Here is a 27,272-nt window from a genome sequence, read left to right as displayed (position 1 = left end):
CTACAGCGAAGAAAATGTCAGAATTTTAAAGGTATTAAAATAAACATGTAGATATGTAGGTAATACATACACAACCTTTGTACTTAACATTTACTTGTTTATCTATTTAATTGGTGTTTTACGCTTTACCCAAGAATATTTCACATATGACGACGGCCAGCAATACCGTGGGAGGAAACCGGGCAGAGCCCGGAGGAAAACCACATCCATCCACAGGTTGCTGGCAGACCTTCCCACATGCGGCCAGAGGGGAAGCCAGCTTGAGCTGGACTTGAACTCTCGGCGACCCCATTTGTGAGAGGCTCCCAGGTCATTGCGTTGTCCTGAAAAGTGTATAAACATAACTCGGAATAATATATTACACATATCATCCTTATCAAATATCAATAAAAAACAAGTTATAAAAAAAACAAAATAAGATGAATACTTGAAAATATACATGTACTTGAATATACATTAACAACGCAAAGGCAAGTACAATGCCTTAGTTTAAATATGTGTTTTTGATATGAAAAGTATAGAAAAAAAAAATCTTTGGAAAAGCAAAATATGTTTATACATGTGAAGATGGCCTATAAGCATTACATAGTAGAACGATATCTGAACAATATACTTATTTTATATGTATATGTATATATATCTTATCTATATGTATATCTTAGAAAAAAAATCAATACTCTCTCCATCAAATATATTTGCTTATCCTCTCGCAGAGTAACCATGTAACTAACAGTATACTGGTCATTAGCGATCACAGTATATGTATACAAAGAAGATAGTGTTCCAGGGCCAGGTATCACATCACCAGATCCACAACAGAAATATTGATTCTTACATAGCATGTGCAAGTTAGCCTGCTTACTGCTAATCATTGCATTTTATCTCATCCTACAAGCATGACCTCAAACCTATAAAATTTAATTTCATAATTTATTTTTGGCGCATTTTTAGTGAATTTTTTTTTAGTGAATTAAGCCACATTTCAATTATTGTCATTCTAGCTTATATAACATGATATAAGAAGTCCTCTGAACAAAACAAAAACAGGAACTTTGAAATATAGATGTTAATCTAACCAGTTTTGGCATAAAACTGGAGAACAGTTAAATCTGTGAAAAAGCCTGTTTAATCGGTTTTCTTTAGAGAGGCTGTGGACGCAGTCTTGGAATCACTGGATCCTTTACTACTGGACATGCTGGAGGAAGACACCGCACTCTTGATCCTTCTCTGGTGGTCTTTTTTACCCTGAAGACAATAAGCAAAGCACATGAAAATATAACCAAAATGTCCAAGAAAGAAAACAATACAAATGAACTCATTGAATGAAACTAGGAAATAAGCTCATAAATAAAAACAACATTTTCTGATATCAGCATCAACTAACAGAAACGCATTTCATAAGAATTCATCCCTAAATTCTTGTGCAAATATATGTGCCAAAAGTCAGTGATACAAAACTACACGCAAAACACGGCCCATGTATAAAGCTTAAGTATCAAATTATGGAGGAAAAAGCATCCAAAGGATCCAGATCCCTGGTCTAATGGAAAATAATTTCTTTTTTTTTTTTTTTAAATGGAATGAGGGATATCGATTGCTGGAAAAAATGATTACGAATACAAATAGACAATACAGTTTACATACTGCAAGTGTGTACTACAAAATCCATGAGGTTCAAAAACTTCCCTTCTTTACTGTAGAAGGAGTTGATTACTGAGAAATGCACCCCATATTAACACGACATACGGACAGACGGACGGAAAGATGCCTGTCATTCCCAAACTCTCCCATCTTAGGATGGGGGTCAAAAAGTGTATTACAACTAAGGTTAATGAGCTAAAATTTTGTCTCAAAAGTGAGCCCAGAGTATTACTTTTGGGCTGGAACTCCTGCAGAATGTGCCCCCTTCCTTCCACCAAATCTTTAACAGATGAATAGACCTTTCAGAATCGTGCAAAACGTGCAACTTAGTCATGGGCTAACTATGAGGTCATTTACTTAAACCATATCGTAGGAAACCTTTTAAAAAACTGCTTAAATCTTGTTACCTGAACAGCAAGAAGTTTCTCCAGGCCTTTAGAGCCACTCTCTACAGCAGCCTTGATGCTCTTGTCTACTCCAGGTATGCTTATCTCTCCAAACACCTGTGGGGCAGAAAGAGAAATAGCCGTAGGACAAATAGAAAACCAAACCTATGTTTTCACTTGCATCTTTCTGCTTCCTGTGAAGCACTGCAATCATCATATGCATCTTAATGACACAATTTCATGCCCAACAGCTTTAACTCATAACTGCGTCCTTGTTTGCTTACGTCAGTGAACCCTGGGAAAAAGGTGCAGTTTTTGTTGGAGATCTGGCTTGTATAAACACATGTAGTTTTAAATTTAAGCACAAAGATGAACTGCTTAAATTTGCCTGCTAACACGCCACATATGAACTATTATGTGCTTTCCCTGGTATTATTAGTCTCTGGAAATTAGGCTAATAAGATTTAACTGTAAAACCTTTCCCTAGCAGTCACTTAGACAGCTGATGCCAGATACCACAGGTCTTTCGGTACAAGCGACTTTAGGTTGCCACATGATGCTTGCTTTTCGTGAGTTATTTCCTTTCATACTTGCCACTTTTGATTCTTTCTTTTATTAAAATATTTCTTGACTTAATTCATGTTGAAATTTGATGCTTCTTTTTTTTTCACATGAACTGTTTTCTTATTGTGATTGGTGGTTACCGCCATAATCAACAATTTTTCAGGTTTGTGGTTAGAAAAAATCTACTTTATGATCATGTATTTCATGATGTGACTTACTGCCGATGTTTCATGAACTAAATATTTCTTTACGCTTACATTTCCTTGACAATGACTTCATCACCTGATGCTTATATATATATCATGAACAATTTTCTTTGGTCCACCAAAGATAATGAGGTCAAAATGGAACTTCCAAAGCTTATAGAACAAGAATTAAGTAACTGTATCAAATGAATTAACTTCCTTTAATACAAACTAATTACTCTTTGTTATAAATGCATTGAGGTCACTTGCACAAAGTCAGTTTTGAAATCAGTTTAAATTTGAGAACAGATTTTAATGCTTAATTGTGGACCTTAGGAGTTGAAATTGGGCACACCCAGTAAGGGTTAAGTCACAACAAAGGTGTTGAAATTTCTGTTTTTTGGGGTCATATGTTTCGTATTATATCAGGGGTGAGACAGACAAGGGAATGAAAAAGAGGAAGCTATACACCATACTCATAATTTCGAGATTTTTGGCATTTTTGAAGTAAATCCTGAACATTTTTCTGATGCATTTTTGGAATAAATAAAGAGGAATTCCTCCAAAAACAGGAAAAATCTCATGCCTGTCATATTGAAATCAATGATTCGGTTAGGGGTAAATTTACCTCTACAATTGCGCCATCTGGCAGCCTCAGGAAGTGTCGGTACAGTTCTCGTAACCCATCCAGGTGTACTGTGTGGATCGACACGTGGGTGGTTATCTCCCTTTTCAAATCTCGGTTGTCTGTGGGTGATGGTGCCTGGCCCTTCCGACTCCAGGCATTCTCTATGTCCTGATCAGAATGTACAATTACGTTGAAATATTTAGCAATTTTGAATCAATTTACATGAACAAACAGACCACAGTGCGATAAAAGGCAGTTTTACACACCCAGATCACCTTTCCATGTAAAGTTGGTGTAATATGCTCGTTGGTTTAATAGGCAAAAGTTTTGTGGTTTAATTCTCTTCACAAAACTTGTGCATCTGTGAACTATACACTAGGCCTACTCAAAAACAGGGCAAGCTTGGTGGCAATTTTCTCTGCCTATCTAACAACAAGCAAGCTGCCTAACAAAAAAAAGGGGCAGTTAAGGCACACATCTTAGCCTAGCTTGGGAACACTGCTCGACCTTTTCTAGCCTGGAGAGTAATTGTGCACAATTTGATGACTTTCACTGAAAATCCTGCTGATGAAACAGATGCTATCAATTCATATCAGACAATCAACATGTACAGTACTCTGTTCTAATCCAGATTTAACGAGCTGTGATCTTTTGTCCTCAAAATGTGACTTTTACCACTTTTGGGGCAAAATGGCAGCAGCAAGATAATGACATAGTAAAAATCCAGCATCACATGCCTCTTGCTCCTCCCAGATGTAATCATATACTGCTGTCTTTCGTCTCTCTCCTTCCTCGCCCCGCCACTGCTCTGCTTTCTTTGTCACATAATTTAGCTCATAGTTTGACACCTCAAGATCATACGGAATGAAAAACTGATCCTCGGCTCCATGCAGACGCCAGAAAATGTCCAAACAAACGGCCATTGTTGTGGAGACTGTAAAACCACAAAGAAGGAGAATTTTTTTATTTTATTTTTTTTTTTATTTTTAATACGACATCAGATACAAAAAGAACATTAATGCCTAAATATACCTAAGTAACTAAAAGTACATCTATGACATAATACAACTTTGAAGAATAAATAAATGGATAAAGATAGGTGAAAACACAGTAAATAAATAGTCAATTTGTAGTTTGTACAGAGCACTTCAAACTATTTAAATATGTGATATAACACCAATATGGCAGCTGGTGAATATATACCAAACTCAAAAGACTGTACCACGCAGTCCTATCCCTGTGGGAAGCTGAGTCAACAACAACAACCAGTGCATGGTTGTAGTTTTCCCCCTGGGTTCTGCCTCAGGTTTCCTAACGACATAATACTGGCTGTCGTAGTGTAAGTGAAATATTTTGAGTACAGTACACAAAAAAATGAATTCCTGTGGGCTATGGTAGTGTAAGTGAAATATCTCGACTACAGCATTAAATACAAATGAAATAAAAAAATAAATGAATTCCTGTGGGCTAAGGTGGTGTACATGTAAGTGAAATATCTCAAATACGGCATAAAATACCAATCAAATAAATAAATAAATTCCTGTGGGCTAAGGTGGGGTACATGTAAGTGAAATATCTTAAATACGGCATAAAATACCAATTAAATACATTAATAAATGAATTCCTGTGGCCTAAGGTGGGGTACATGTAAGTGAAATATCTTGAATACGGCATAAAATACCAATTAAATAAATAAATAAATGAATTCCTGTGGGCTAAGGTGGTGTACATGTAAGTGAAATATCTCAAATACGGCATAAAATACCAATCAAATAAATAAATAAATGAATTCCTGTGGGCTAAGGTGGTGTACATACATGTAAGTGAAATATCTTAAATACGGCATAAAATACCAATTAAATACATTAATAAATGAATTCCTGTGGCCTAAGGTGGGGTACATGTAAGTGAAATATCTTGAATACGGCATAAAATACCAATTAAATTACATTAATAAATGAATTCCTGTGGGCTAAGGTGGTGTACATGTAAGTGAAATATCTTGAATAGGGCATAAAATACCAATTAAATACATTAATAAATGAATTCCTGTGGGCTAAGGTGGTGTACATGTAAGTGAAATATCTCAAATACGGCATAAAATACCAATCAAATAAATAAATAAATGAATTCCTGTGGGCTAAGGTGGGGTACATGTAAGTGAAATATCTTAAATACGGCATAAAATACCAATTAAATAAATAAATAAATGAATTCCTGTGGGCTAAGGTGGTGTACATGTAAGTGAAATATCTTAAATACAGCATAAAATACCCAATTAATTACATTAATAAATGAATTCCTGTGGCTAAGGTGGTGTACATGTAAGTGAAATATCTTGAATAGGGCATAAAATACCAATTAAATACCATTAATAAATGAATTCCTGTGGGCTAAGATGTATGCACATCACTTATTTTATTACCATTATTTGCATTTGTTGCCGTTAATAGCAAAAGACCAGGGCCCAGTTTCACAAAGTGGCGTACAACATTTTTTTATTGTACATTTGTTGTACGATATTTTGTATGTCACTATTACCATACCTATGTCCTCTCTCTGCGATTATCATTCTTGTGGACCCAGAGCTCCAAACCAATAAAGACGAAAAAAAGAAATACTATAAAGCTATTTTCCGATACAGTTTTTAGTCCCTATTTGTTTCGTGTTTTTGAAATTGCATTTCTTTCCATCTGTATAAGTATACATGAGTGAAGCCTTTCTCTTAACAATCTTAATATTTGATGAATGAATGAATGAATGAATGAATGAATGAATGAATGAATGAATGAATGACTTTAGGGTTTAACATCCCATATGTGGATACTCTTGCCAGAGGTACATGCAGTTAGAACCTGGTTTTCCATGTATGAACAATAATATCAGGACAAAATGCTTTTAAAATCAACTAAAAAAAAAACACATCATTTATGAATAATTAAAAAAATAAATAATTTATTTATAACTCAAGAATATTTCACTTATACGACGGTGGCCCAACATTATGGTGAGAGAAAACCGGGCAGAGCCCGGGGAAACCCACAACCATCCGTAGGTTGCTGTACAGCCGGAGAGGAGGCCAACATGAGCTGGACTTGAACTCAGAGCGACCACATGGTGAGAGACTCCTGGGTTATGACGCTGCGCTAGCGCGCTAACCAACAATAAATAATTAAATCACATCATATATAGTTTGTACACAATATCCCACATGTAATACGCTCAGTTATTGAATATTTATTTACAGCATTGCTGAAAGGGCTGTTTTATTTTGTTCACTGGGTCCACACCGGAGAGCTCCAGGTTAGTTGCGTTTACGCCAACATGGCCTAAGGGCCTGAGCTCATATTCTTTTCCCCGTGAAGACCAAACATTTGAATTTGTTTACTTTAGTAACATAAAAATTCTATAAAATTCCTTCAATTCAAAACTTTTAGACTTACCGCAGGAAGTACATGTAGAGGATAGAAGCGGACATAAAGGCTGTGAAGACGTACAGGAAGACTGTGATGAATACCCCTGAAATACCAGAGCCCTGCGACCGCTCAAAGTGCCACCAGAGCTTAGCGAAATCAGCCACGGCCTCTGTGCCTCAAGGTTGAGGTAAACGCTGTAATGGGTAAATGGACAGGAACAAGGTCACTGAGATATTCAGCAGAATAATCAGTCTTTGAGTACTGTATTTCAACTAGGATTTGGGGGCCTCCGTGGCTCAGTTGGTTAGTGGGCTAGCGCATCGTAATGACCCCGAAGCCTCTCACCAATGCAGTTGCTCTGTGTTGAAGTCCAGCTCATGCTGGCTTCCTCTCCCGGCCGAATGTGGGAAGGTCTGCCAGCAACCTTCATATGGTCCTGGGTTTCCCTCTGGCTCTGCCTGGTTTCCTCCCACCATAATGCTGACCGCCGTCGTATAAGTGAAATATTCTTGAGTACGGCGTGAAACACCGATCAAATAAATAAATCAAATCCACCAGCATTTTTCCAGACGACACACCTTGATTGATTTATCCCTCATATAAGTCCCTTAAGAGTTCGTTGTGAGGTGTGATTAATTTCTCATCAGAAAAACTTTAGCGTTAATTTTATTCATAATGCATAATATGACGTAATTCATAATGCATAATATGACATAATTCATAATGCATAATATGACGTAATTCATAATGCATAATATGACATAATTCATAATGCATAATATGACATAATTCATAATGCATAATATGACGTAATTCATAATGCATAATATGACATAATTCATAATGCATAATATGACATAATTCATAATGCATAATATGACATAATTCATAATGCATAATATGACATAATTCATAATGCATAATATGGACATAATTCATAATGCATAATATGACATAATTCATAATGCATAATATGACATAATTCATAATGCATAATATGACATAATTCATAATGCATAATATGACGTAATTCCCCATACAAAATGATGTCTCAGCTTTACAGCATGGTAGAGAAACATAAAGATAAAACTATGGGGAGAAATATATCATTTTTGCAATATTTCGCATCCAAAACCCATCCCAAGGACATAATTCAAAAAGTGATCTTAAACTTAGGTCAAAAATTTCAAATCACTTCATTTCTGATGTAACACGGTAAAAATACTGCTTGCCAATGTAATGTCTTGGTAAGTTATTGTTCAACAAATTTCAGATAAAACAACAGAAAGGAATATACTAATCTAATCTCATTCAGTTAGTTTCTAAGTTCTATACACCAATCCATGTTGAAAGGGACAGACTGATCCTTAGCTATGACAAAAAAGCCATGATGTCACATTCAAAGGTACATCACTCTGCTGTTGTTTCATGCAATTTCGTCATATCTGGAAACATGTGTACTGTGAGTATTTGTTTTCATTTACGGGACCAGCCATATACCTAGTAGTAGGACCCTGAAGCCATTTTATTGACGTCAATTTTTTCGGTCGTATGTTGTCAATAACTAACCATGTATACGTGCGGTACTGCCCTTAATAAAATGCCAGACTTTGTGTGTAGGGATGAGGTGGGTGAGTTGTCAATCTCACCTGCATACAACAGTCCACAATGACAATCAGAAGAGGGTCAAAGAAGGTCATTATGCCGTAGCCCAGAACAAACTTTGAGAAAATGTCCGGAAAGAAGCCAAACATCTTGGGCAGCAGCCAAGCCAGAATCACGAGAAAGCAGAGAACCACGATGTTTGCCAGTGGTCCGAGAACAAACGATGGCCGATTTCCTGTCCCGTGGACAACAGGGAACTCTGGTAGTTTAGGTTGACAGTGTATGCGCGGAACTCAAAGCTGGAAGAGAAACAGGATTATTTTTTGAGGGTAAAAATACAGTATAAACTCTAAATAAGATGTGGAAGATCTTTTCTTCTACGAGTCCCTCATAACCAAATACATGAAATAAACAAGGGCAAATTCACAACTGCTGTAACTTTCTGCAAAAGTTATATTCTCTTAAGTTAAAAAATATGTGAAAAATCTGAGGTTTCGTCACAGCTAAATACTGACTGACAACAAATACATAAAGCTGTTACACTATTTCCAGCTCACGCAATGGGTAGTACACAGTGGGTATGTAGGTACTGACTGACAACAAATACATAAAGCTGTTACACTATTTCCAGCTCACACGATGGGTAGTACACAGTGGGTATGTAGGTACTGACTGACAACAAATACATAAAGCTGTTACACTATTTCCAGCTCACACGATGGGTAGTACACAATGGGTATGTAGGTACTGACTGACAACAAATACATAAAGCTGTTACACTATTCCAGCTCACGCAATGGGTAGTACATAGTGGGTATGTAGGTACTGACTGACAACAAATACATAAAGCTGTTACACTATTTCCAGCTCACGCAATGGGTAGTACACAGTGGGTATGTAGGTGCTGACTGACAACAAATACATAAAGCTGTTTACACTATTTCCAGCTCACGCAATGGGTAGTACACAGTGGGTATGTAGGTACTGACTGACAACAAATACATAAAGCTGTTACAACTATTTCCAGCTCACGCAATGGGTAGTACACAGTGGGTATGTAGGTACTGACTGACAACAAATACATAAAGCTGTTACACTATTTCCAGCTCACGCAATGGGTAGTACACAGTGGGTATGGTCCACTTTGATATGCCTTACTCAGCCCAGCTCATCCCCAACCCTGTGAGATACACATCTCATGTCCATATACATGTATGTATTTAACACACCCTAATTCTTCTTCTTTTTTTAAGACACATATTTGTAGTGCTGAAAGCAGAATACTGCATTTCTTTCCCAGCTTTTGGATAAGTAGAGATATAAGTATGTTGTCCATTAGATAGTCTAACCCTATGAGAAACAAGAAACTAAATACTACCTGCTACAATTACAAATAGGGTACTCCCTGTGAGTGGGTGACAAACACGTATGTCTCTTGAAAGATTCAATTAAATAATACAGTTTTCATCCATTTTTAGATGTGTCCTAACAGTACAAAAAAAAATTCTTAGGTTTTGTCTTGGGGCAAAATAGCTTAAGTAACGTGCAGCCATGACTTCAACAGTGGTGGCTGACACAACAACTTTATTTGGGGGGAGAGCCATCATGGGGCCTCTAAGGTAGATCCTTTAGGCTATTAATAAGTTCATCATTAATGTCATTTCCAAAAATGCAATATTTTGTTCAAAAATACACCAAAAATATATGGGTACTTTAAAAAAATATATACATGCCTCAGAATGAAAACTATGCACCTTTTCCTTTAATAAAACTTTTTATTTCAGAGCTGATTTTCAGGTAACTTTAACTATGTGCCTTCTAATGACTCACTTGTTAACAGGGATAGCAATGGCATGGAGGAAGCCCCACTGAGCGATGTAATGAAGGTACATCCTGATGAAGAAGATGAGAGTGAAGATGACAATCATCCCCCAGAACTCGCTGCTCCTCCACTGAGACAGGCCTGTCTCCGCCAGGAACTGACGACTTAGGTATGTCAGCTTCTCACGACCAGGCTCCGCTACACGGCCCTTGCCAGAGAACGCAGGCCTGGAATATGATCAGATATATGTATTTTAGAGGAGAAAATGGTTTTACAACAAAACCTTGTAAAGGGCTCAGTTTATTTAGATAGCCGATTGTTGTTTGATTCCACACTCATACATTACACGATGGGTGTTCGATTTGTTTGTTTGTTTATTTGATTGGTGTTTTACGCCGTACTCAAGAATATTTCACTTATATGACGGCGACCAGCATTGTGGTGGGAGGAAACCGGGGAGTGCCCAGGGGGAAACCACGCCCATCCTCACGTTGCTGTCAGACCTTCCCACGTACCGGAGAGGAAGCCAGCATGAACTGGACTTGAACTCACAGCGACTGCATTGGGGAGAGGCTCCTGGGTCATTATGTCGCGCTAGCGCGCTAACTGACTTAGCCGCGGCACGATGGCAGTAAATTATACAGGTTGAGGAAACCAGAGGGCTCAGGGTAAGCCACTTACCTACAGCAATTCACTAAAGATGTTTATTGGGGTCAACACAGTTTTACAACAAAGTCTCATGAAGGGTTCGGTTTATTTAGATATTTGATGGTTGTTTGATGGCATACTCAAGGATTTTCCACAACGCAATGGCACTCAGTTTTTGAGGTGGAGGAAACTGGAGTGCATGGCATAAACCACTGACCTTTGGCAAGTTAATGATTAACTTCTCCACGTGTGGCAAAACTGACATGCACAGCGTATTGGTGGAAGAAAAGTGGTATTCAATGAATTTTATCCTAATCGGACATTATGTGGAGGAGTTACTGCATGGATACCAAAGAGTGCCACTCTCAGGAATGGAGAGAAATGATATTCCTCGCATTTCACTAAGGCGAGGGCTAAAGAATTCTCAGTACTCACTGCACGGACAGCGAGTGTTGTTCCAGCTCCTCCACGTGGGTCAAGGGTCGTTTTTTCTTTTTCTTGTCAAGGACGCCGCTCTTGGGTAACATGGAGTACAGGTCCCGGTAGTACCGATCCTGAGGGCTGTACAGGTGTTTCTGTCACAGGCAAAAACAAAAGTTTCAAAACCTTGGGATACAAACCTCAAAGCAGACTGAATAACCAGGGATGAGACAGACACCGGGATGAAAAAGAGGAAACTATACCACACACTCATAATTTTGTCATTTTTAGCATTTCTGAATTAAATTCTGAACATTTTTTGGATAAGAGGAATTCTTATTCCTGAATAACTTAAGCTGCTTGGCTTTGATAATAAAAACAGGTGTGTGTTTCTGTCATAGGTAAAATAAGCACTGTCCTGACAATTTATACACCGGTATCACAAAATATCCAAAACGTATGTACGGGTGCGGCTCACTTTCAAACTAGATCTATGGCACCACAAAGTCAACATGCCCATAAAATTTTATCAGAATTCAGGCAATATTTGAAGCAGTAATTACACAGAAACAAATCACCAAACGGAATCAAGGTATTCAATAAATATCCACAACTTATGCATGGACTGGACAGATATTCAAATTTACTATGACGTTAATATTTCTTGCAGTTGTCCTTTGGAAATAGACAGATGGACAGACAAACGGAAGAAGAGACAGATCAAAAAACAATGTTCCTCACTTTCCACAAAAGGCTGTAATAATAAATAGGTGTATACAGGTGTTATAAGATCCAATAAGGGTCAAAGGTTTACCCTTACTCACCTTATACTACATGCCGTGTGTGCCAGACACAGGGTTGAACTTGCATTTTCTCTGAAGCACTTGGCTGTACCCTTCTTCCCTGTTACTCTATTCTAAGTTATCTTTGCTCGACTTACATGTATTAGTACGTGCCAGGTGTGCCACACACAGGGTTGAAATCGCATTTTCTCTGAAAAACTTGGCTATACCTTCTTCTCTGACACATTCTTCTAAATCACCCATGCTTACCTTATAGTACATGCCTCTTGTACCACACACAGGTTTGAACTCACGCTTTCTCTGAAGTACTAAGTTGTACTACCCCTTCTCCTCTGTCACTGTCTTCTAACTTTCCCATACTCACCATATAATACATGCCAGTTGTGCCACACACAGGTTTGAACTCCAACTCTCTCTGAAGCACTAGGTTGTGCCTTCTTCTCTGTCACTGTCTTCTAAGTTACTCTTGTTCAACTTTTATTACATGTCGGATGTGCCAGACACAGATTTGAACTCCTGTTCTCTCTAAAGCACTGCCCAGTACCTGTCTTCCCTGTCACTGTCTTTTAAGTTACCCTTGCTCAACTTTTAATATATGCGTGACACAGTTTTGAACTCCCTCAACTTATGGTACATACCGGGTGTGCGTGACACAGGTTTGAACTCACACTCACCGGGTGTGCGTGACACAGGTTTGCACTCGTGCTCTCTCTAAGCCACTCAGCTGTACTCTTCTTCCCTGTCATTGTCTTCTAAGTTACCCTCACTTACCTTATAGTACATGCCAGGTGTGCCAGACACAGGTTTGAACTCACGCTCCCGCTCAACCACCCTGCTGTACTCTTCGTCTATATCGCTCTCTTCAGAGCTGTCCTCAAGTTTCAGTTTCTTGTCCTTGTGCCAGAGTCGAGAGTTGAATGTTGGGGCTTTGGCTATCTGGCCTAAGGGATCTGTCCTCTGTATTATAACATAATAAAACAAACATACTTTGAATTTGACATACATATACAAGAATGATGACAAGAATTCTTTTTAGATCATGTATGCTCTCAACTTAAATGCCCATAGGGTTAATAAAAGGGCAGTTACCAGCTAAATACAGCATACCACTTCTGTAGAAAATTGATCAAGTGACCACCCAGGTGCGTAGGAAGCAATGTGAAATTGGTATGGTCACCGGTCAACTATTCCAGGACAACAAGCAAAGGTCTAGGTATCAGACTGCTGGAGATGCCCTGAAATCACATTTTTTCCTTTTCTTCAGATCCATTGTAGTTTTATTTCCTGAACAGTCAACATGTGCACATTCATTTTGTTGTTAAACATTAAACTGGTTCGACTTTTGATTTATTTTATTTCAGTTTCAGTTGATAAACAATTATGAAAGGTTAGATTTGTGACTATTATAATTGACCTTTTTGGCAGGTCGGGAGAGAAACATTTTGGAGGGGAATACACAAAAACGATGCATACCTTCAAAAGGAAGGAGCACATGAAATTAAATTTGTACTGTGGGTATCTGAATTACAAAAATATTTAAGTATTTATTTATTTATTTATTTGATTGGTGTTTTACGTCGCACTTGAGAATATTTCACTTATACGATGGCAGCCGGCATTGTGGTGGGGGGAAAACCGGGCAGAGCCTGGGTGAAAACCCATGACCAGGTTGCTCGCAGACCTTCCCATGCTCATGGTGGCTGGAGAGGAAGCCAGTATGAGCTGGACTTGAACTCACAGCAACTGCATTGGTGAGACGCTCCTGGGTCATTACGCTGCTCTAGCATGCTAACCAACTGAGCCATGGAGGCTCCTAATATTTAAGTATATATCAAAAATGTCAATATGATTGGAATGTCCCAAAGTAAGATCAACATCAAACTCAAAATAAATTTATCAGACATGCATACATCCCAATACTGTACTTCCATCGTAACAACAGGTGGTCCCAAATACCCCCACACCAAATTATATTTTCTTTTCTTCTTTAAGATCTTGCAGAGTTTTATAAGATATCATTTTCTTTCTTTTTTGTGTTCTCTTAAAATTATTAAAATTAAATTATTATTAAAATTAAAAATGATTTAAAATTATAAATGTTTTCTCCACAGACTGAGGTTCCATACCTTCTCTGAGAGTTTGACTTTCCTGGTGGAAGCCTCAGACTTGGCTGGGGCAGTCCCTGAGGAGCTGCTATGCACACTAATACTGGAGTTGCTGCAATAAATGACACAGGCTTAAGAGTTTGTTTAAAAGATTCACTAAATACACTGGTGCTGGAATCCCTGGACTATGAGATAAATAATGGTTATAATTACAATTTAATTTAATACTTTATTCATTAACTGAAAATTGTACTCTGCCCCAAAAGGCCTACATATTTACATGAACATCTCACTAGTCTCTTTATTGTGTAACAGTTTGCCACATCAACACATGTGTTGCCTGCCAGCATTATGGTATATATATATATATATATATATATATATATATATATAAATACACACACACAATGACCCGGGAATTATTAGAACATACAACAGTGTTTACATTGTTTTGAGATTTAGCGTTACAACATTATGGTGACCGTAACGCTGGTGTGGGGGGACATCATTGTTTTAATGACACTTGAGGGCTAATCAATTCAATTTATCACAGGCAGATAGATGTACATGCAATCATCATTATGAATTTTATTTCCTAAAATATTTAATGCAGTAGATTTTTAAAGTTTGTGAACAATTTTCAGTATAGCACATAGCACATTTCAGTATAGCAAGTACCTACTCATGTTACAATGCTCTGACTACCCTATGTCTTCTAATTTTTGGGATGCCTGGTCTGCTCTTTTTGGCCTGTATACAAGTAATTTTTGCAGCAGTATTTAGTTTCTTTTTTCTCGTATGGTTAGATCATCTAGTGAACAGCATACTCCTTCCTTTACTTTTCTGAAAACCTGGGAAAGAAATGTAAAAGTCTGCTTTCAGCACTGCTGACATCTATCCCAAAAATTAGAAAAATTATGGTACACCTCAAGCGCCGTAAAACAAGAGCATTATAGATCAAAGGGAAATTATCATAATGTTGTAAAGTTGAAATTTAAAATTATTGTATTATCTTACCTGGTACTGGGTCCTGGAGCACTAAGGCCGCTCTGTGAACCGGTTAACTCTGGTTTCTCACCATCTTTATACTCTTCCCATCCAATCTTGATGCGGTCAGGGAAGCTGGTCAGTGCTGATGAGAAATGAAGCTCTACTTCATACTCTTTCTGGCCTCCCATATACCTGAAAACAGACCAAGATATACTGTGCATGGAACCAATAATACAGAAAAACAACATGCATACAAGATATGTTCCTTCTGGCCTCCCATATACCTGAAAACAGACCAAGATATACTGTGCATGGCACCAATAATACAGAAAAACAACATGCATACCAGATATGTTCCTTCTGGCCTCCCATATACCTAAAAACAGGCCAAGATATACTGTGCATAGCACCAATAATACAGAAAAACAACATGCATACCAGATATGTTCCTTCTGGCCTCCCATAAAAAAAGACATATATGTTAATTGTCTATACAGAGAAACATACAACCTGCACAACCAGATGTGTTCCATTTCGCGTCCCATATACCTGAACAAAGACTGACATATATGTTAATTGTCCATACAGAGAAACATACAACCTGCACAACCAGATGTGTTCCATTTGGCCTTCCATATACCTGAACAAAGACTGACATATATGTTAATTGTCTATACAGAGAATCATACAACCTGCACAACCAGATGTGTTCCATTTGGCCTCCCATATACCTGAACAAAGACTGATATATATGTTAATTGTCCATACAGAGAAACATACAACCTGCACAACCAGATGTGTTCCATTTGGCCTCCCATATACCTGAAAAAAGACTGACATATATGTTAATTGTCCATACAGAGAAACATACAACCTGCACAACCAGATGTGTTCCATTTGGCCTCCCATATACCTGAAAAAAGACTGACATATATGTTAATTGTCTATACAGAGAAACATACAACCTGCACAACCAGATGTGTTCCATTTGGCCTCCCATATACCTGAAAAAAGACTGACATATATGTTAATTGTCTATACAGAGAAACATACAGCCTGCACAACCAGATGTGTTCCATTTCGCGTCCCATATACCTGAACAAAGACTGACATATATGTTAATTGTCCATACAGAGAAACATACAACCTGCACACCAGATGTGTTCCATTTGGCCTTCCATATACCTGCAAAAAGACTGACATATATGTTAACTGTCTATACAGAGAATCATACAACCTGCACACCAGATGTGTTCCATTTCGCGTCCCATATACCTGAAAAAAGATTGACATATATGTTAACTGTCCATACAGAGAAACATACAACCTGCACAACCAGATGTGTTCCATTTGGCCTCCCATGTACCTGAAAAAAGACTGACATATATGTTAATTGTCTATACAGAGAATCATACAACCTGCACAACCAGATGTGTTCCATTTGGCCTCCCATATACCTGAACAAAGACTGATATATATGTTAATTGTCTATACAGAGAAACAATCAATATGCACACCAGATGTGTTCCTTCTGCCATTCCATACATCTGAAAACAAACTGATATATGTAGTGTTAATACAGAGAAACAACCTGCATACCAAATATGTTCCTTCTGGCCTTCCACATATCTGAAAACTGGCCAAGATATACATAAGATATGTGCAATTAATACAGAAAAAGAAATATGTACATAAAAAAAATACATTACATATACATACATATAAATAAAAAAAAACAATACAGGAACAATGAGGATAACAGCAGAGCAGAAGTTGAAATTTATGCAGGGATTTGGATTATATTTTGAGCACAGGTTCACACTGGTCTAAGAACCAATCCATTACTAATATTTATTTATTTATTTGATTGGTGTTTTAAGCTGCACTCAAGAATATTTCACTTATATGCTAGCAGCCAACATTATGGTGGAAGGAAACAGGGCAGAGCCCTGGGGAAACCCACGATCATCTGCAGATTACTGGAAGACCTTCCCACGTACGGCCAGAGAGGATGCCAGCATGAGCTGGATTTGAAGTCACAGTGACCTAATTGGTGAGAGGCTCCTGGGTCACTGCATCGTGCTGGCACATTGTAACCAAGCAGGCCCCTCATTACTTGTAAATTACGGCAGAAATATGACTAGCAGTTGTGAACTTTCCAGAGGATGTTCGTTACTTAAACAACTCCTATTACCTGGGAAGCCTGATGATCTCAAAGTACAGGTTACACAGCCAATGGTCCAGCTCAGAATTCATTAGCCTTTCCATCATCTCATATGTCTGGATGTTTGGGTCAACTTCTCCTCGCAACAACGCACATTTGTACCTGAGCGAAATGGAACAAAAAAAAAAGGACTTTCAGAACTTAGTATTTGACATAAAAAGTGAACAAATGTTATAATATTAATTAGTACCTTTACTAATTAATATTCTTTTTGTGTAGATGTGTGTAAAGCCATAGCTGCTGGGCATAATCTACCAGTTTTTACCTCAGTTGACTGACCAAAACTTTAAATTATACCTTAATTAATGGTAAGATGGGGAACAGATTTTAGCTAGGGTTACGCCTCCAAGTGAAGAAGTAGCTGGGTGCTGCTTTGGGCTGAAAACTTGCCACCCATGCTATTTAACTTCTATGATCAAATTAGCTAGCAGTCCATTTCTCTGTCTTGTCAAATTTTTCTTGAACGTTTCAAACAAAAGTGTCTTGTGGGTAATCATAAAGGTTGGCACAAACCTGTAGTTAATGACAATTTGGTCAGCATAGGGTCTGCCTACTAGATCTGACTACTTGTAGTGAGACTGGACAAGAACTAAAATGTCGGCAGGTACTCACTTTCCCTGGATGACTTCAAACTGCCCGTCACAGATGGGGAACGCCCCCCAGGCTACAACGCGGTCTGTCTGCACAACGGAGCCACGTAGCAGGAAAAGTTCAAAGACCAGTGCCATGCCTGGACGCAGCGACGGTTTGGAGGGAAGAACTGTAAACACATTTTGGTCAACCTGGTGGCAGGAACACAGACATAATTAAACGTAAGGTCAATATGCCTTATTAAAATCTTGACACAGTTTTTGTAAACTCAATTTACCCTAAATGACCTAAAATTTCGTTTTCGTTTACTCATTTTTCCAGATTCTGGATGTTCTACTGATTTGAGAAAGGTGCTTTGAGAGGTGTTTGGAAGGTAGGATGATATCCAACTGGGAAAATGTGAATTTTAGCAACAGAAATAATATCTCATGACATTTATTTGCCTCCAAACATGCTCCTTTGTGGTAGAATTGTTAGGTCATCTATGGTAATTCATTTTTTTACTAGTGTTTAACTCCATGAGTGACATCAGTCAGGTTTATGAGCGGAAAAACCCCCCAGAATAAACCTTGTCTGCCAGGTATCTCAGACAAATCTAAGAATAAGTACATGTTTTTAGTTATTTATAATTTTTGTTTAACACGTACATGGATAAGACACAAGAACTTATTTCAAAACACCAGAAAATTACCTGATGAAAATTAGAGCGTCTAACAAAAGGCATGAATATTGCTTTTGCTTAAAATAGAGCTCCTGCAATGGGTCTATTTCAATCAATGTTACCATAAGCCATTTCAGGTTACCATTAGCCATTTCAAGTTACCATTAGCCATTTCATGTTACCAATAGCCATTTCACATAACAATTAGCCATTTCACATAACAATTAGCCATTTCATGTTACCATTAGCCATTTCAGGTAACCATTAGCCATTTCAGGTAACCATTAGCCATTTCATGTTACCATTAGCCGCTTCAAGTTACCATTAGCCATTTCATGTTACCTTCAGCCATTTCACGTTTCAGGTTACCATTAGCCATTTCAGGTTACCATTAGCCATTTCATGTTACCTTTAGCCATTTCACGTTACCATTAGCCATTTCACGTTACCATTAGCCATTTCACATTATCATTAGCCATTTCACGTTACCATTAGCCATTTCACATTACCATTAGCCATTTCATGTTACCATTAGCCACTTCACGTTATCATTAGCCATTTCAGGTTACCATTAGCCATTTCAGGTTACCATTAGCCATTTCATGTTAACTTTAGCCACTTCATATTTCAGGTTACCATTAGCCATTTCAGGTTACCATTAGCCATTTCATGTTACCTTTAGCCATTTCATATTTCAGGTTACCATTAGCCATTTCACGTTACCGTTAGCCATTTCAGGTTACCATAAGCCAGGAGCAAATGAGCGTTTAGGAGTACACTCTAGTTTCAAATGCAAACACGCATGATAAAAACCGTATTACAGCAAGAAGGCAGCAATTACTGACCAAACACACACATTGGTTAATTTTGATTTCTTCAATAATTACAGCCATACAGATGAAACGTTTCCTTAAAAACTGACCAATTTAGTACAGTGTAGACATGAACTGTGGATAGCTTTGCATGAATCAGCCATAAATTTTGCACATCATATACTTTCTCAGTTCTTGGGTCGTTTGTGTTGAATGTCATGTTTGAAATTAGCTTTGTGATTATTGACCTGGGTTGTGGGCTGGTGTGTGAATGCCTGTTTAGACGCATGGATACTAGACAGCTAGAGTCGTGTTTTCTGTACAACTCACCTTCATCTCAACGTTTGAGAAGTTTCCCTCATGGAAAAGTGGCAGAGTGGCCCCTGACCAAAGTTGACCCTTCAACTTTGACCACCGCATCACATGACCTCCCAAACGGTTGTAAAGCGAGGCGGTGAGGACATAGCGTCCAGCTGAGAATAGAAAGTGGAGGTTAAGGGTGATTACAGATAAATCCAATGTCACACACACCAGTGTTAATTTGACTGAACATACCTAAAAACTGTCACTTATACTCCATACTGCAGCTCTGTTTTACGGGTGGAGAAAGACAGAAGGCTTGGGAGCAAACTACCAATGTCTAGCAAATGACAAACAAACCTAACATTTGAAGTTTGAAGTTAATAATTTGGATATAGTAAGTATCAGAAAAAGTTGTGCACATGCGGTTCCATTAGAAAGGTCCCTTCGGCAACGGACTTCTGAAACCCACCTATCATGAATACATTGATGTATTTGATGAAACCATAAGACAATTAAGTGTGTTTGGAATTTGGTTTAAACATTCAATCAACTTCAATAAAATCCTAATGATCACCTATATAACACAATCTCAGATCTGCAAGAATATCATTTCTGTTCCTTACCAGGTAATTTGTCTTTAACGCCTCTAAGACATTTGACCTTGACCTGAACAGGTTGTGGTGCACGATCCCAGTCCAGCTTCCAGCGGCGCCCCCTACTTCCTCCATACACACCGTCAGACACTGTCAGATCTCCATACAAAGTCTACAGAAGGTGAAAAATTGGTTTATTTATAACTTTATACAGTGAATTTGTTGATATTGATTTTTTGTGCATGAAGGCATCTCAAAATATTGCAGTGAGAATTAAAGCATGTTAACAAGAATACATTATCAATACTTTCTGGGGTTATTTTTCAAATACTGCATTACAGTTTGTAAAGGCACCAAAGGAATGGAGTAAGCTTCCTTGTGGTATCAAATTTATTTATTTATTTATTTGATTGGTGTTGTATATGCTGTACTCAAGAATACGACAGCAGCCAGCATTATGGGGGGAACAAATCCGGCAGAAACCCACAACCATCTGCAGGCTGCTGAGAGACCTTCACACATACGGCCAGAGAAGAAGCCAGCATGAGCTGGAATCACGGCGACCACATTGGTGGGAGGCTCCTGGGTCTTTGTGCCGTGCTGGTGTGCTAGTCCCATCAACCACAGAGGCCCGTGTGATATTAAAACCATTTAATGGACATCATTATTTAAATCTACTCTTGAAGAATATTTTCTCGACAGATTGAGATTTTCTTCAATCATCCATACACATAAAATGATCTCCACATATCTTTTTTTCCACAAATGCAGTATGTCTTCTGGTGCAGTATGTTTAACTTCATCTATTACCTTTCTTTCTTTCTCTCTAACAAATTAGTAATGTCTTATAAAGTACCTATCTATATTTTGGTTCTATTATCATGTTTACAATAGCTTTAACGCCTCCATTGGCCCTCTTTCTGTACTGGATATGCTCATCAATAGGAAATTAATGGTTAATAAATTTATCAATCAATCACTCAATCAGTCAAGTGTTAAATATATGCAAGGTTTCTAAACATGACAGTTCTTAAGCAGTCTATTAGTGCCCCATACCTTTAGAAATTGCGCCCACACTCCAGCCCTGTTCGTGACACCTCCTCACAAAGAACACATATCTTACCTTGACCTCAGCCTTCCTAGCCTCCAAAGTCCCAACCATCTGATCTTGTGCCTGGCTAAATGCTTTGTTTAGGTGCTCCAGTAAAAGTCTCTCTTTCTGCTTCAATAACTCCTAATAATCAAGATATCAGATTAAAAATTAATTATGATGTGAAAAAAATGTAAATGAAATTTTGCAACCACCCCCACCCCCCTCCCAAAAGAAAAAAATCACTGAACAGCTTCAGTTTAACACTGAGACCACATAAATAATTCCCTGAGAAAGCCAATCAAAAAACAAACAAACAAAAAATGGATTTATAAATATTTCTTGACTGACGCAATATGACTTCAACAATATGGCATATATGAATCCAGTTGTTGTTTCAGGTGCAGGTTTACATCTGAGAACAAAGATCAATGATTTCCTCCTGGCAACCTGGTTTCCTTCTATAAACCTGACCACCTTTATATGAGCATGGCGTTAAACACCAATTAAACAATCAATTAACCAATGAATCAATCAGTCAGTTAACAGAATTCCGAAAACAAGATCAACGCCAAAAACTGGAAATACACACATTTCTTGAGAGCATGCCTAATAACTAAACAGCACTGAACGCATGCACTCACCTCTCTTCTGGCTATATCCAGGCGACGTTCCTTTACAAACTTGGCCACTCTCTGCTTAGTCTCTTCCTCCCTCAGCAACAGGCGTTGTTGTCGCACTCTTGCTAGCTCTGCCTCCTGCTCCTGATATGACACATGCTCATCGCGCAGTCGACGCTCCTCCTCCTGAATATCCTCCAATCGGATGCTGCCGACCATGAGCACGTCATCGCGAATGCCATCCTCAAATTCCTGTACGTACGGGTCGATCTCATCCTGCTCAATCTCCGTCCTCAGCTCCGAGATTTTCTTGTACGTCGTCTTGTGCTCTGGACGCGTGAAGAGTGATGGAGGTGCCCGACGAGCCTCAAGTTCTGTGTCCCCATCTTCCAACGACTCCAGGAGACGATGTAAATCTGGTAACGTTTCATCACGTACTGGGGGTTCTGAGAACAAATATTTCAAATATATATGATCACAAAAGAGTTAACAATCATTAAAACAAGGAAATGGCACATTAATGGGCACTGGTCAAGATATAAATGTTTGGGGATTAGTGTGTCCCAGTTTATATCAAACAAGTCATCAAAACCCTTGGGGTAAAGCACATGGTTAATAACCATGTAAGTTACACATTAAAATGATCTACTCTACATACTTGTTCTACGAGTTGTAACATCTTAGCAAGCTACTATGAAGTTTGTTTGGAAGGTAGGATGATGTCCCACTGGGAAAATGCTCCAGCTTCAAGAGACATTTTTTTTCTGGCATTTATTTGCCTCTTAAAATGCTATTTTTTTGGGCGAAATGTTAGTACTGGTTCACCTGCTGTCAGTACATAAGACTTGAGATGATGGAAAGACTGATGAACTCTGAGCTGGTCCACTGTGATTAATCATCACATTTCTGAGGTACATTCTCCGAAAAACTGAAGCTCACAACTACTGTCATATTTATAGCCTCCATGGCCGAGGTGGTTAAAGCATGCCAGCATGATGCTCTGACCCTAGAGCCTCGATCTCAAGAATGCCATTGCTCTGAGTTCAAGTCCAGCTCATGCTGGCTTCCTCTCTGTCCATGTGTGGAAATGTCCGTCATCAACGTGCAGATGGTTGTGGGTTTCCCCGGGCTCTGTCCAGTTTCTTCCCACCATAATGCTGGCCATCTTCGTATTTAAGTGAAATATTCTTGAGTACAGCATAAAACTCCAAATAAATAAATAAATAAATAAATAAATAAATAAACCATACTAAGTTTTAGTTAGGTTCAAAGGGTATCTCACCATAAAGCATCTCCTCTTCGTTAAACTCAATCCCATAATCCTTCGGGTTCATTTTGGTGAAGTCAGTAAAGTTAAGCTCGGACTTGTCCTGTGGACAATCAAGGTCAAGGTCAACACATCAGAAGAAAAAGTACGTGTTCATCAAGGAATGAAATGCTATATAAAAATGCAAAAAACCTTTGAAAGATTTGATTTTCTTTTTTTTAGCAGTATAACTGGTATGACTTCTGCCAAGGGGAACTTAAATATAAAGAGCAATTTTCTTTAAAGTTACAAAAACTGAGAACAATGGTTAAATATACAGTGAGATTACAATTTTACAGTAAATACATGTAATACTTATACCACATGTATGACACATTGAGAAAAATTAAAAATATACTATTGACAAGGCTCTTTTCTGCTTGGTTTTAGAATAACAAAAAGGCTTGCTCACAAATTATACTATCATTAAGCTAAAAACTTAATGTTTTTTTCCATATCTCGATGTTTGCTACTGCATACGGGGTTATATTTTTTAGTGTTTTTCTTTCAATGACGTCAAAGAATCAATGATTTAATATAAACCTAGGCTAAATATTGCTCTCCAAACCTGCAGTGATCTATCCACAGATGACACACTCCCTTTTGATTTTGACCTTCCATCCACAGATGACACGCTCACATTTGTCCTTGACCTTGCTGATGCTGGCCTGGAACTCTCCATCTCTGCTGATGTTCCTCGCTTTGACACACTTGACATATTGCCTGTCTGTGGACTTGCTATATCTGGGGCTTCTGAGGCGGACATATCGGCTGTGCCTGGGTTTGACCCCACTTCCATTCCAGATGGTGTATCTGAGGAGATAAAATCTGCCTCTTCAGAAGGGGCTTGATCTTGTCTTGGCATTTTTCTGCGACTTTTTAGTCTCTCCTGGGAGGCTCCTCTTACAGGGCGTCTCCCTAAAACAGAAACATTTGTAAGCTTAAAAAAAGTGTGAGAAGATTTGATCATTAAAAAAAAAAAAGAAAACACAAAATGTCAGGAATTAATAAATAATAATTAAATAATATTGTTATCATGATTTCACAGAACAGCAATAACAGAACCAGAAAACCAAGAAAAATAATGAATTTCCTTGCGTTATACCTATCAATATTTCATGATAAAGCCAACCAAAAACTGATACACACATTAGCATTGATTTTTACCACAGAAAAGACTTTTATTTTAAGGACAGTTTAGTTTTAATCACCGGTCACGATGTTATTTACATAACAAACATTACAACATTTACAGAACTTTGTTTAAAGAATCTTCAATTTGAAATATTATTTTTCCCATAAAGCTCCAACAAAATTAATGAAGTTTATTCATGCATAATACAACCCACCTTGTTTCTTGGATGCACTTGCATCTGCCATCCTGAATAATTGATCGCCTACACCTTAACTGTCAGCTGAAAAAATATGAAATCTAGTGTCAATTAACGTAGTAATTTTAATTTCATTAAATATTTACAATTAGATTCCAAACCACTGCAGTGCCATTATATACATGCAAACAGTTATATCGTGAACAACTTTTAGTCAACAAAAATGCTACATTTAAATACATTCCTTAATCCATCATATACTACAGGTATAGAATGTAAAATTAGAATTAAAAAAAAAAAAGATGATTTATTACACTGAACATACCAGGTTATAATTTTTTCTCAAATATGACATTTTAAATCTGGTCACAGCTCATCATTGTTTTCTCAGTAGATCTATTATCACTACTTGCCTGTAAACACAAAATCAACAGTATGAATTGTTTATTAACGCTTGTAACCACCACTGCTGTTGTGGATATGTGTTTTATACCATGAGAATATGAGGATGTGCAAAACAACCTTGAAAACCAACGGAGGTAGTATATATATAATAAATAAAAAATAAATAAATAAAAAAATGAATAAATATGCTCGCTTAGTATTGTCATCTTCATCAAAATGTGAGCACACACACCTAATGAATGCTCTTCATATGAAGTAAAACCCCAAGTATACATACTTACATATTACATCATACTACATCACCTTATTTGATGTTATATTACAGGTAACAGTGAAGATGAGTACGGCATCAGACAAATCGACATGAAGGTAGTATATATATACATATATATATATATATACATATATATATATATATATATATATATATATAGTATCTATTAACTCTGAAGTCAATAATGTTAGATGCGCTGTTTAGCTGAGTATGCAGCAGATGAGATGTATATGTATGTATGCTTGGGGTTTAACATCATAATAGGCAAATTTTCTGTCATATACGATGACGACGAGTGTCTTCTTGTGGCAGGGCGATGATGCCAAAGCGCTGTTGTCACTGAAGTATCATGCTGAAGACACCAGGCATGAAACCCCACAGGAGTCACATTATGCTGACACTGGGCCAACCAGTTCTGTTTCCTTTCTCTAACCTCTCAGTGCTGTGCACCATGCCAGTGAGCAACAAGTGCCATTTTTGTTATGACATCACCAACTTCACCATTTCATTATAGATGATATCTGACACAAAACAACTTCAACTTGAACATCACATGTTCTTCCTCCACACGGTCACACCATATGTTTATCTGAGACCTACTGAAAAATCGAACTAGTAACTTAATGATGACAGCATTACATAATTACATAATACATCAATTAAATTATCACAGTGTATACACCGTTGGGTACATGTGGCCAGCACATGATCTCTTAAAATTCCACGGCTGATATGTGATCGACCGTGCTGTGTAAACATTTCTCAACAAACATCCAAAACAGTTTTACTTATAAACGCTCTAAGTCGAAATGGTGTACGTGCTATTAAATGGGTCATTGTTGTTGTTGGTAATGTTTATACTGCAACACTGATGCACGATACTCACACTCAGACAACATAGATTAAAATTTCGAGCTTACCCACGCAAAATTAATCGTTTGATGGATGTGGGCAACCGAAGAAGGTACAAAAATGTTTCAGATCCTATAGTACCTTGTCCCTACTTCCTGTTTGTGTCTTCAGATTTTCTTGGCAAGCAGCCAAACTATAGATAAAATCGGCTCCAAACCGCTGTCACATTATTTTCGCCTCGTCCGCCATTTTCAAACGTCGCTGTAGCGACAATGACGTCAGAACAAGCACCGACTTGCCCAGAATCATCTCTCGTTAGTTGTTTTCCGACAGAGGGCGTATAGCACATCGTTTACATCCGGCATAACACAACGTGCCAAGACAGATAACAAATTTAACGCGCTGCAAATATTGAACTTCGTTTTTCAAAGGGTGTCTTTGTGCAGGTTGTGATGACAGTTGGTTTGCAGTGATGACCAGTCAGCATCGGATTCAACAATATATGGAGAAGCACAAGATCACGCGCTTGTTTTGAGGTATGCCTCACGTTACCCTGTCAAAAATAAACCGCAAAATCACTGCTCACGGTGGCAGACGATCCAGCTAGTTCTGCCAAACATGTCGTATCGGCATCGTAAACAGTGTGCATGGCATAGCCTAATTTACACATCTGATCTTGGTTTGCATAATGTATTAACATAGATACGCCGAAAACAACAGAGAAATCGCATATTGTGCCTTAATTGATGGATCAAGAAGATTTTGGTTTTTATTGATTTAATTTAAGACATTTAAGTGATTTGATCACTTATATTGCAGGGAGCTAATGGAATGTCATTTGTTGTCAAAAATCTTAAAGTAATATTTTGGTGAGGCATGCGTATGGTTTTGAAGTTTGGTAGAAAAGTTTATAGCAACACTGTGGGTTGTTACCTGAGAGCATGGAATGTCAACAGCTACATACTTTATTTTGGGTATTCAAATGTAAGTATATTAA

General features: G+C 37.9%; 2 protein-coding genes and 1 long non-coding RNA gene across 3 annotated transcripts in view; 1 reads left to right on the top strand and 2 right to left on the bottom strand.

Moving 5' to 3' along the window:
• Window positions 1-387: 387 nt before the first annotated feature.
• LOC135463843 (uncharacterized) lies at window positions 388-24,203 on the bottom strand. Its single transcript, XM_064741290.1, is given in 21 exon segments — window positions 388-1,245; window positions 2,049-2,144; window positions 3,405-3,572; window positions 4,142-4,315; window positions 4,317-4,338; window positions 6,848-7,046; window positions 8,481-8,649; window positions 8,652-8,724; window positions 10,256-10,474; window positions 11,331-11,470; window positions 12,890-13,075; window positions 14,245-14,335; window positions 15,241-15,405; window positions 17,408-17,539; window positions 18,050-18,219; window positions 19,832-19,974; window positions 20,428-20,569; window positions 21,521-21,631; window positions 22,132-22,553; window positions 23,390-23,477; window positions 23,982-24,203. Coding segments are annotated over 21 exon segments (3,228 nt in total). The 5' UTR covers window positions 24,180-24,203; the 3' UTR covers window positions 388-1,125.
• A 10-nt stretch (window positions 24,204-24,213) lies between these two features.
• On the bottom strand, window positions 24,214-26,489 carry LOC135463842 (uncharacterized). The gene is made up of 3 exons (XR_010443605.1): window positions 26,344-26,489; window positions 24,763-24,828; window positions 24,214-24,331 (listed from the first exon to the last, which is right to left on the bottom strand). It is a non-coding gene; the product is annotated as an uncharacterized LOC135463842 (long non-coding RNA).
• A 179-nt stretch (window positions 26,490-26,668) lies between these two features.
• The window catches only part of LOC135463338 (uncharacterized protein C8orf34 homolog), a 28,531-nt gene continuing 27,927 nt past the window's right edge, over window positions 26,669-27,272 (top strand). Inside the window, 1 exon segment of the mRNA XM_064740599.1 lies at window positions 26,669-26,822. Coding sequence (XP_064596669.1) covers window positions 26,748-26,822 — 75 coding nt within the window. The 5' untranslated portion in view covers window positions 26,669-26,747.

The sequence above is a fragment of the Liolophura sinensis genome, chromosome 3, assembly GCF_032854445.1.
Source record: "Liolophura sinensis isolate JHLJ2023 chromosome 3, CUHK_Ljap_v2, whole genome shotgun sequence".
NCBI lineage: Eukaryota > Metazoa > Mollusca > Polyplacophora > Chitonida > Chitonidae > Liolophura > Liolophura sinensis.
This window is presented reverse-complemented; position numbering and strand designations above follow the sequence as displayed.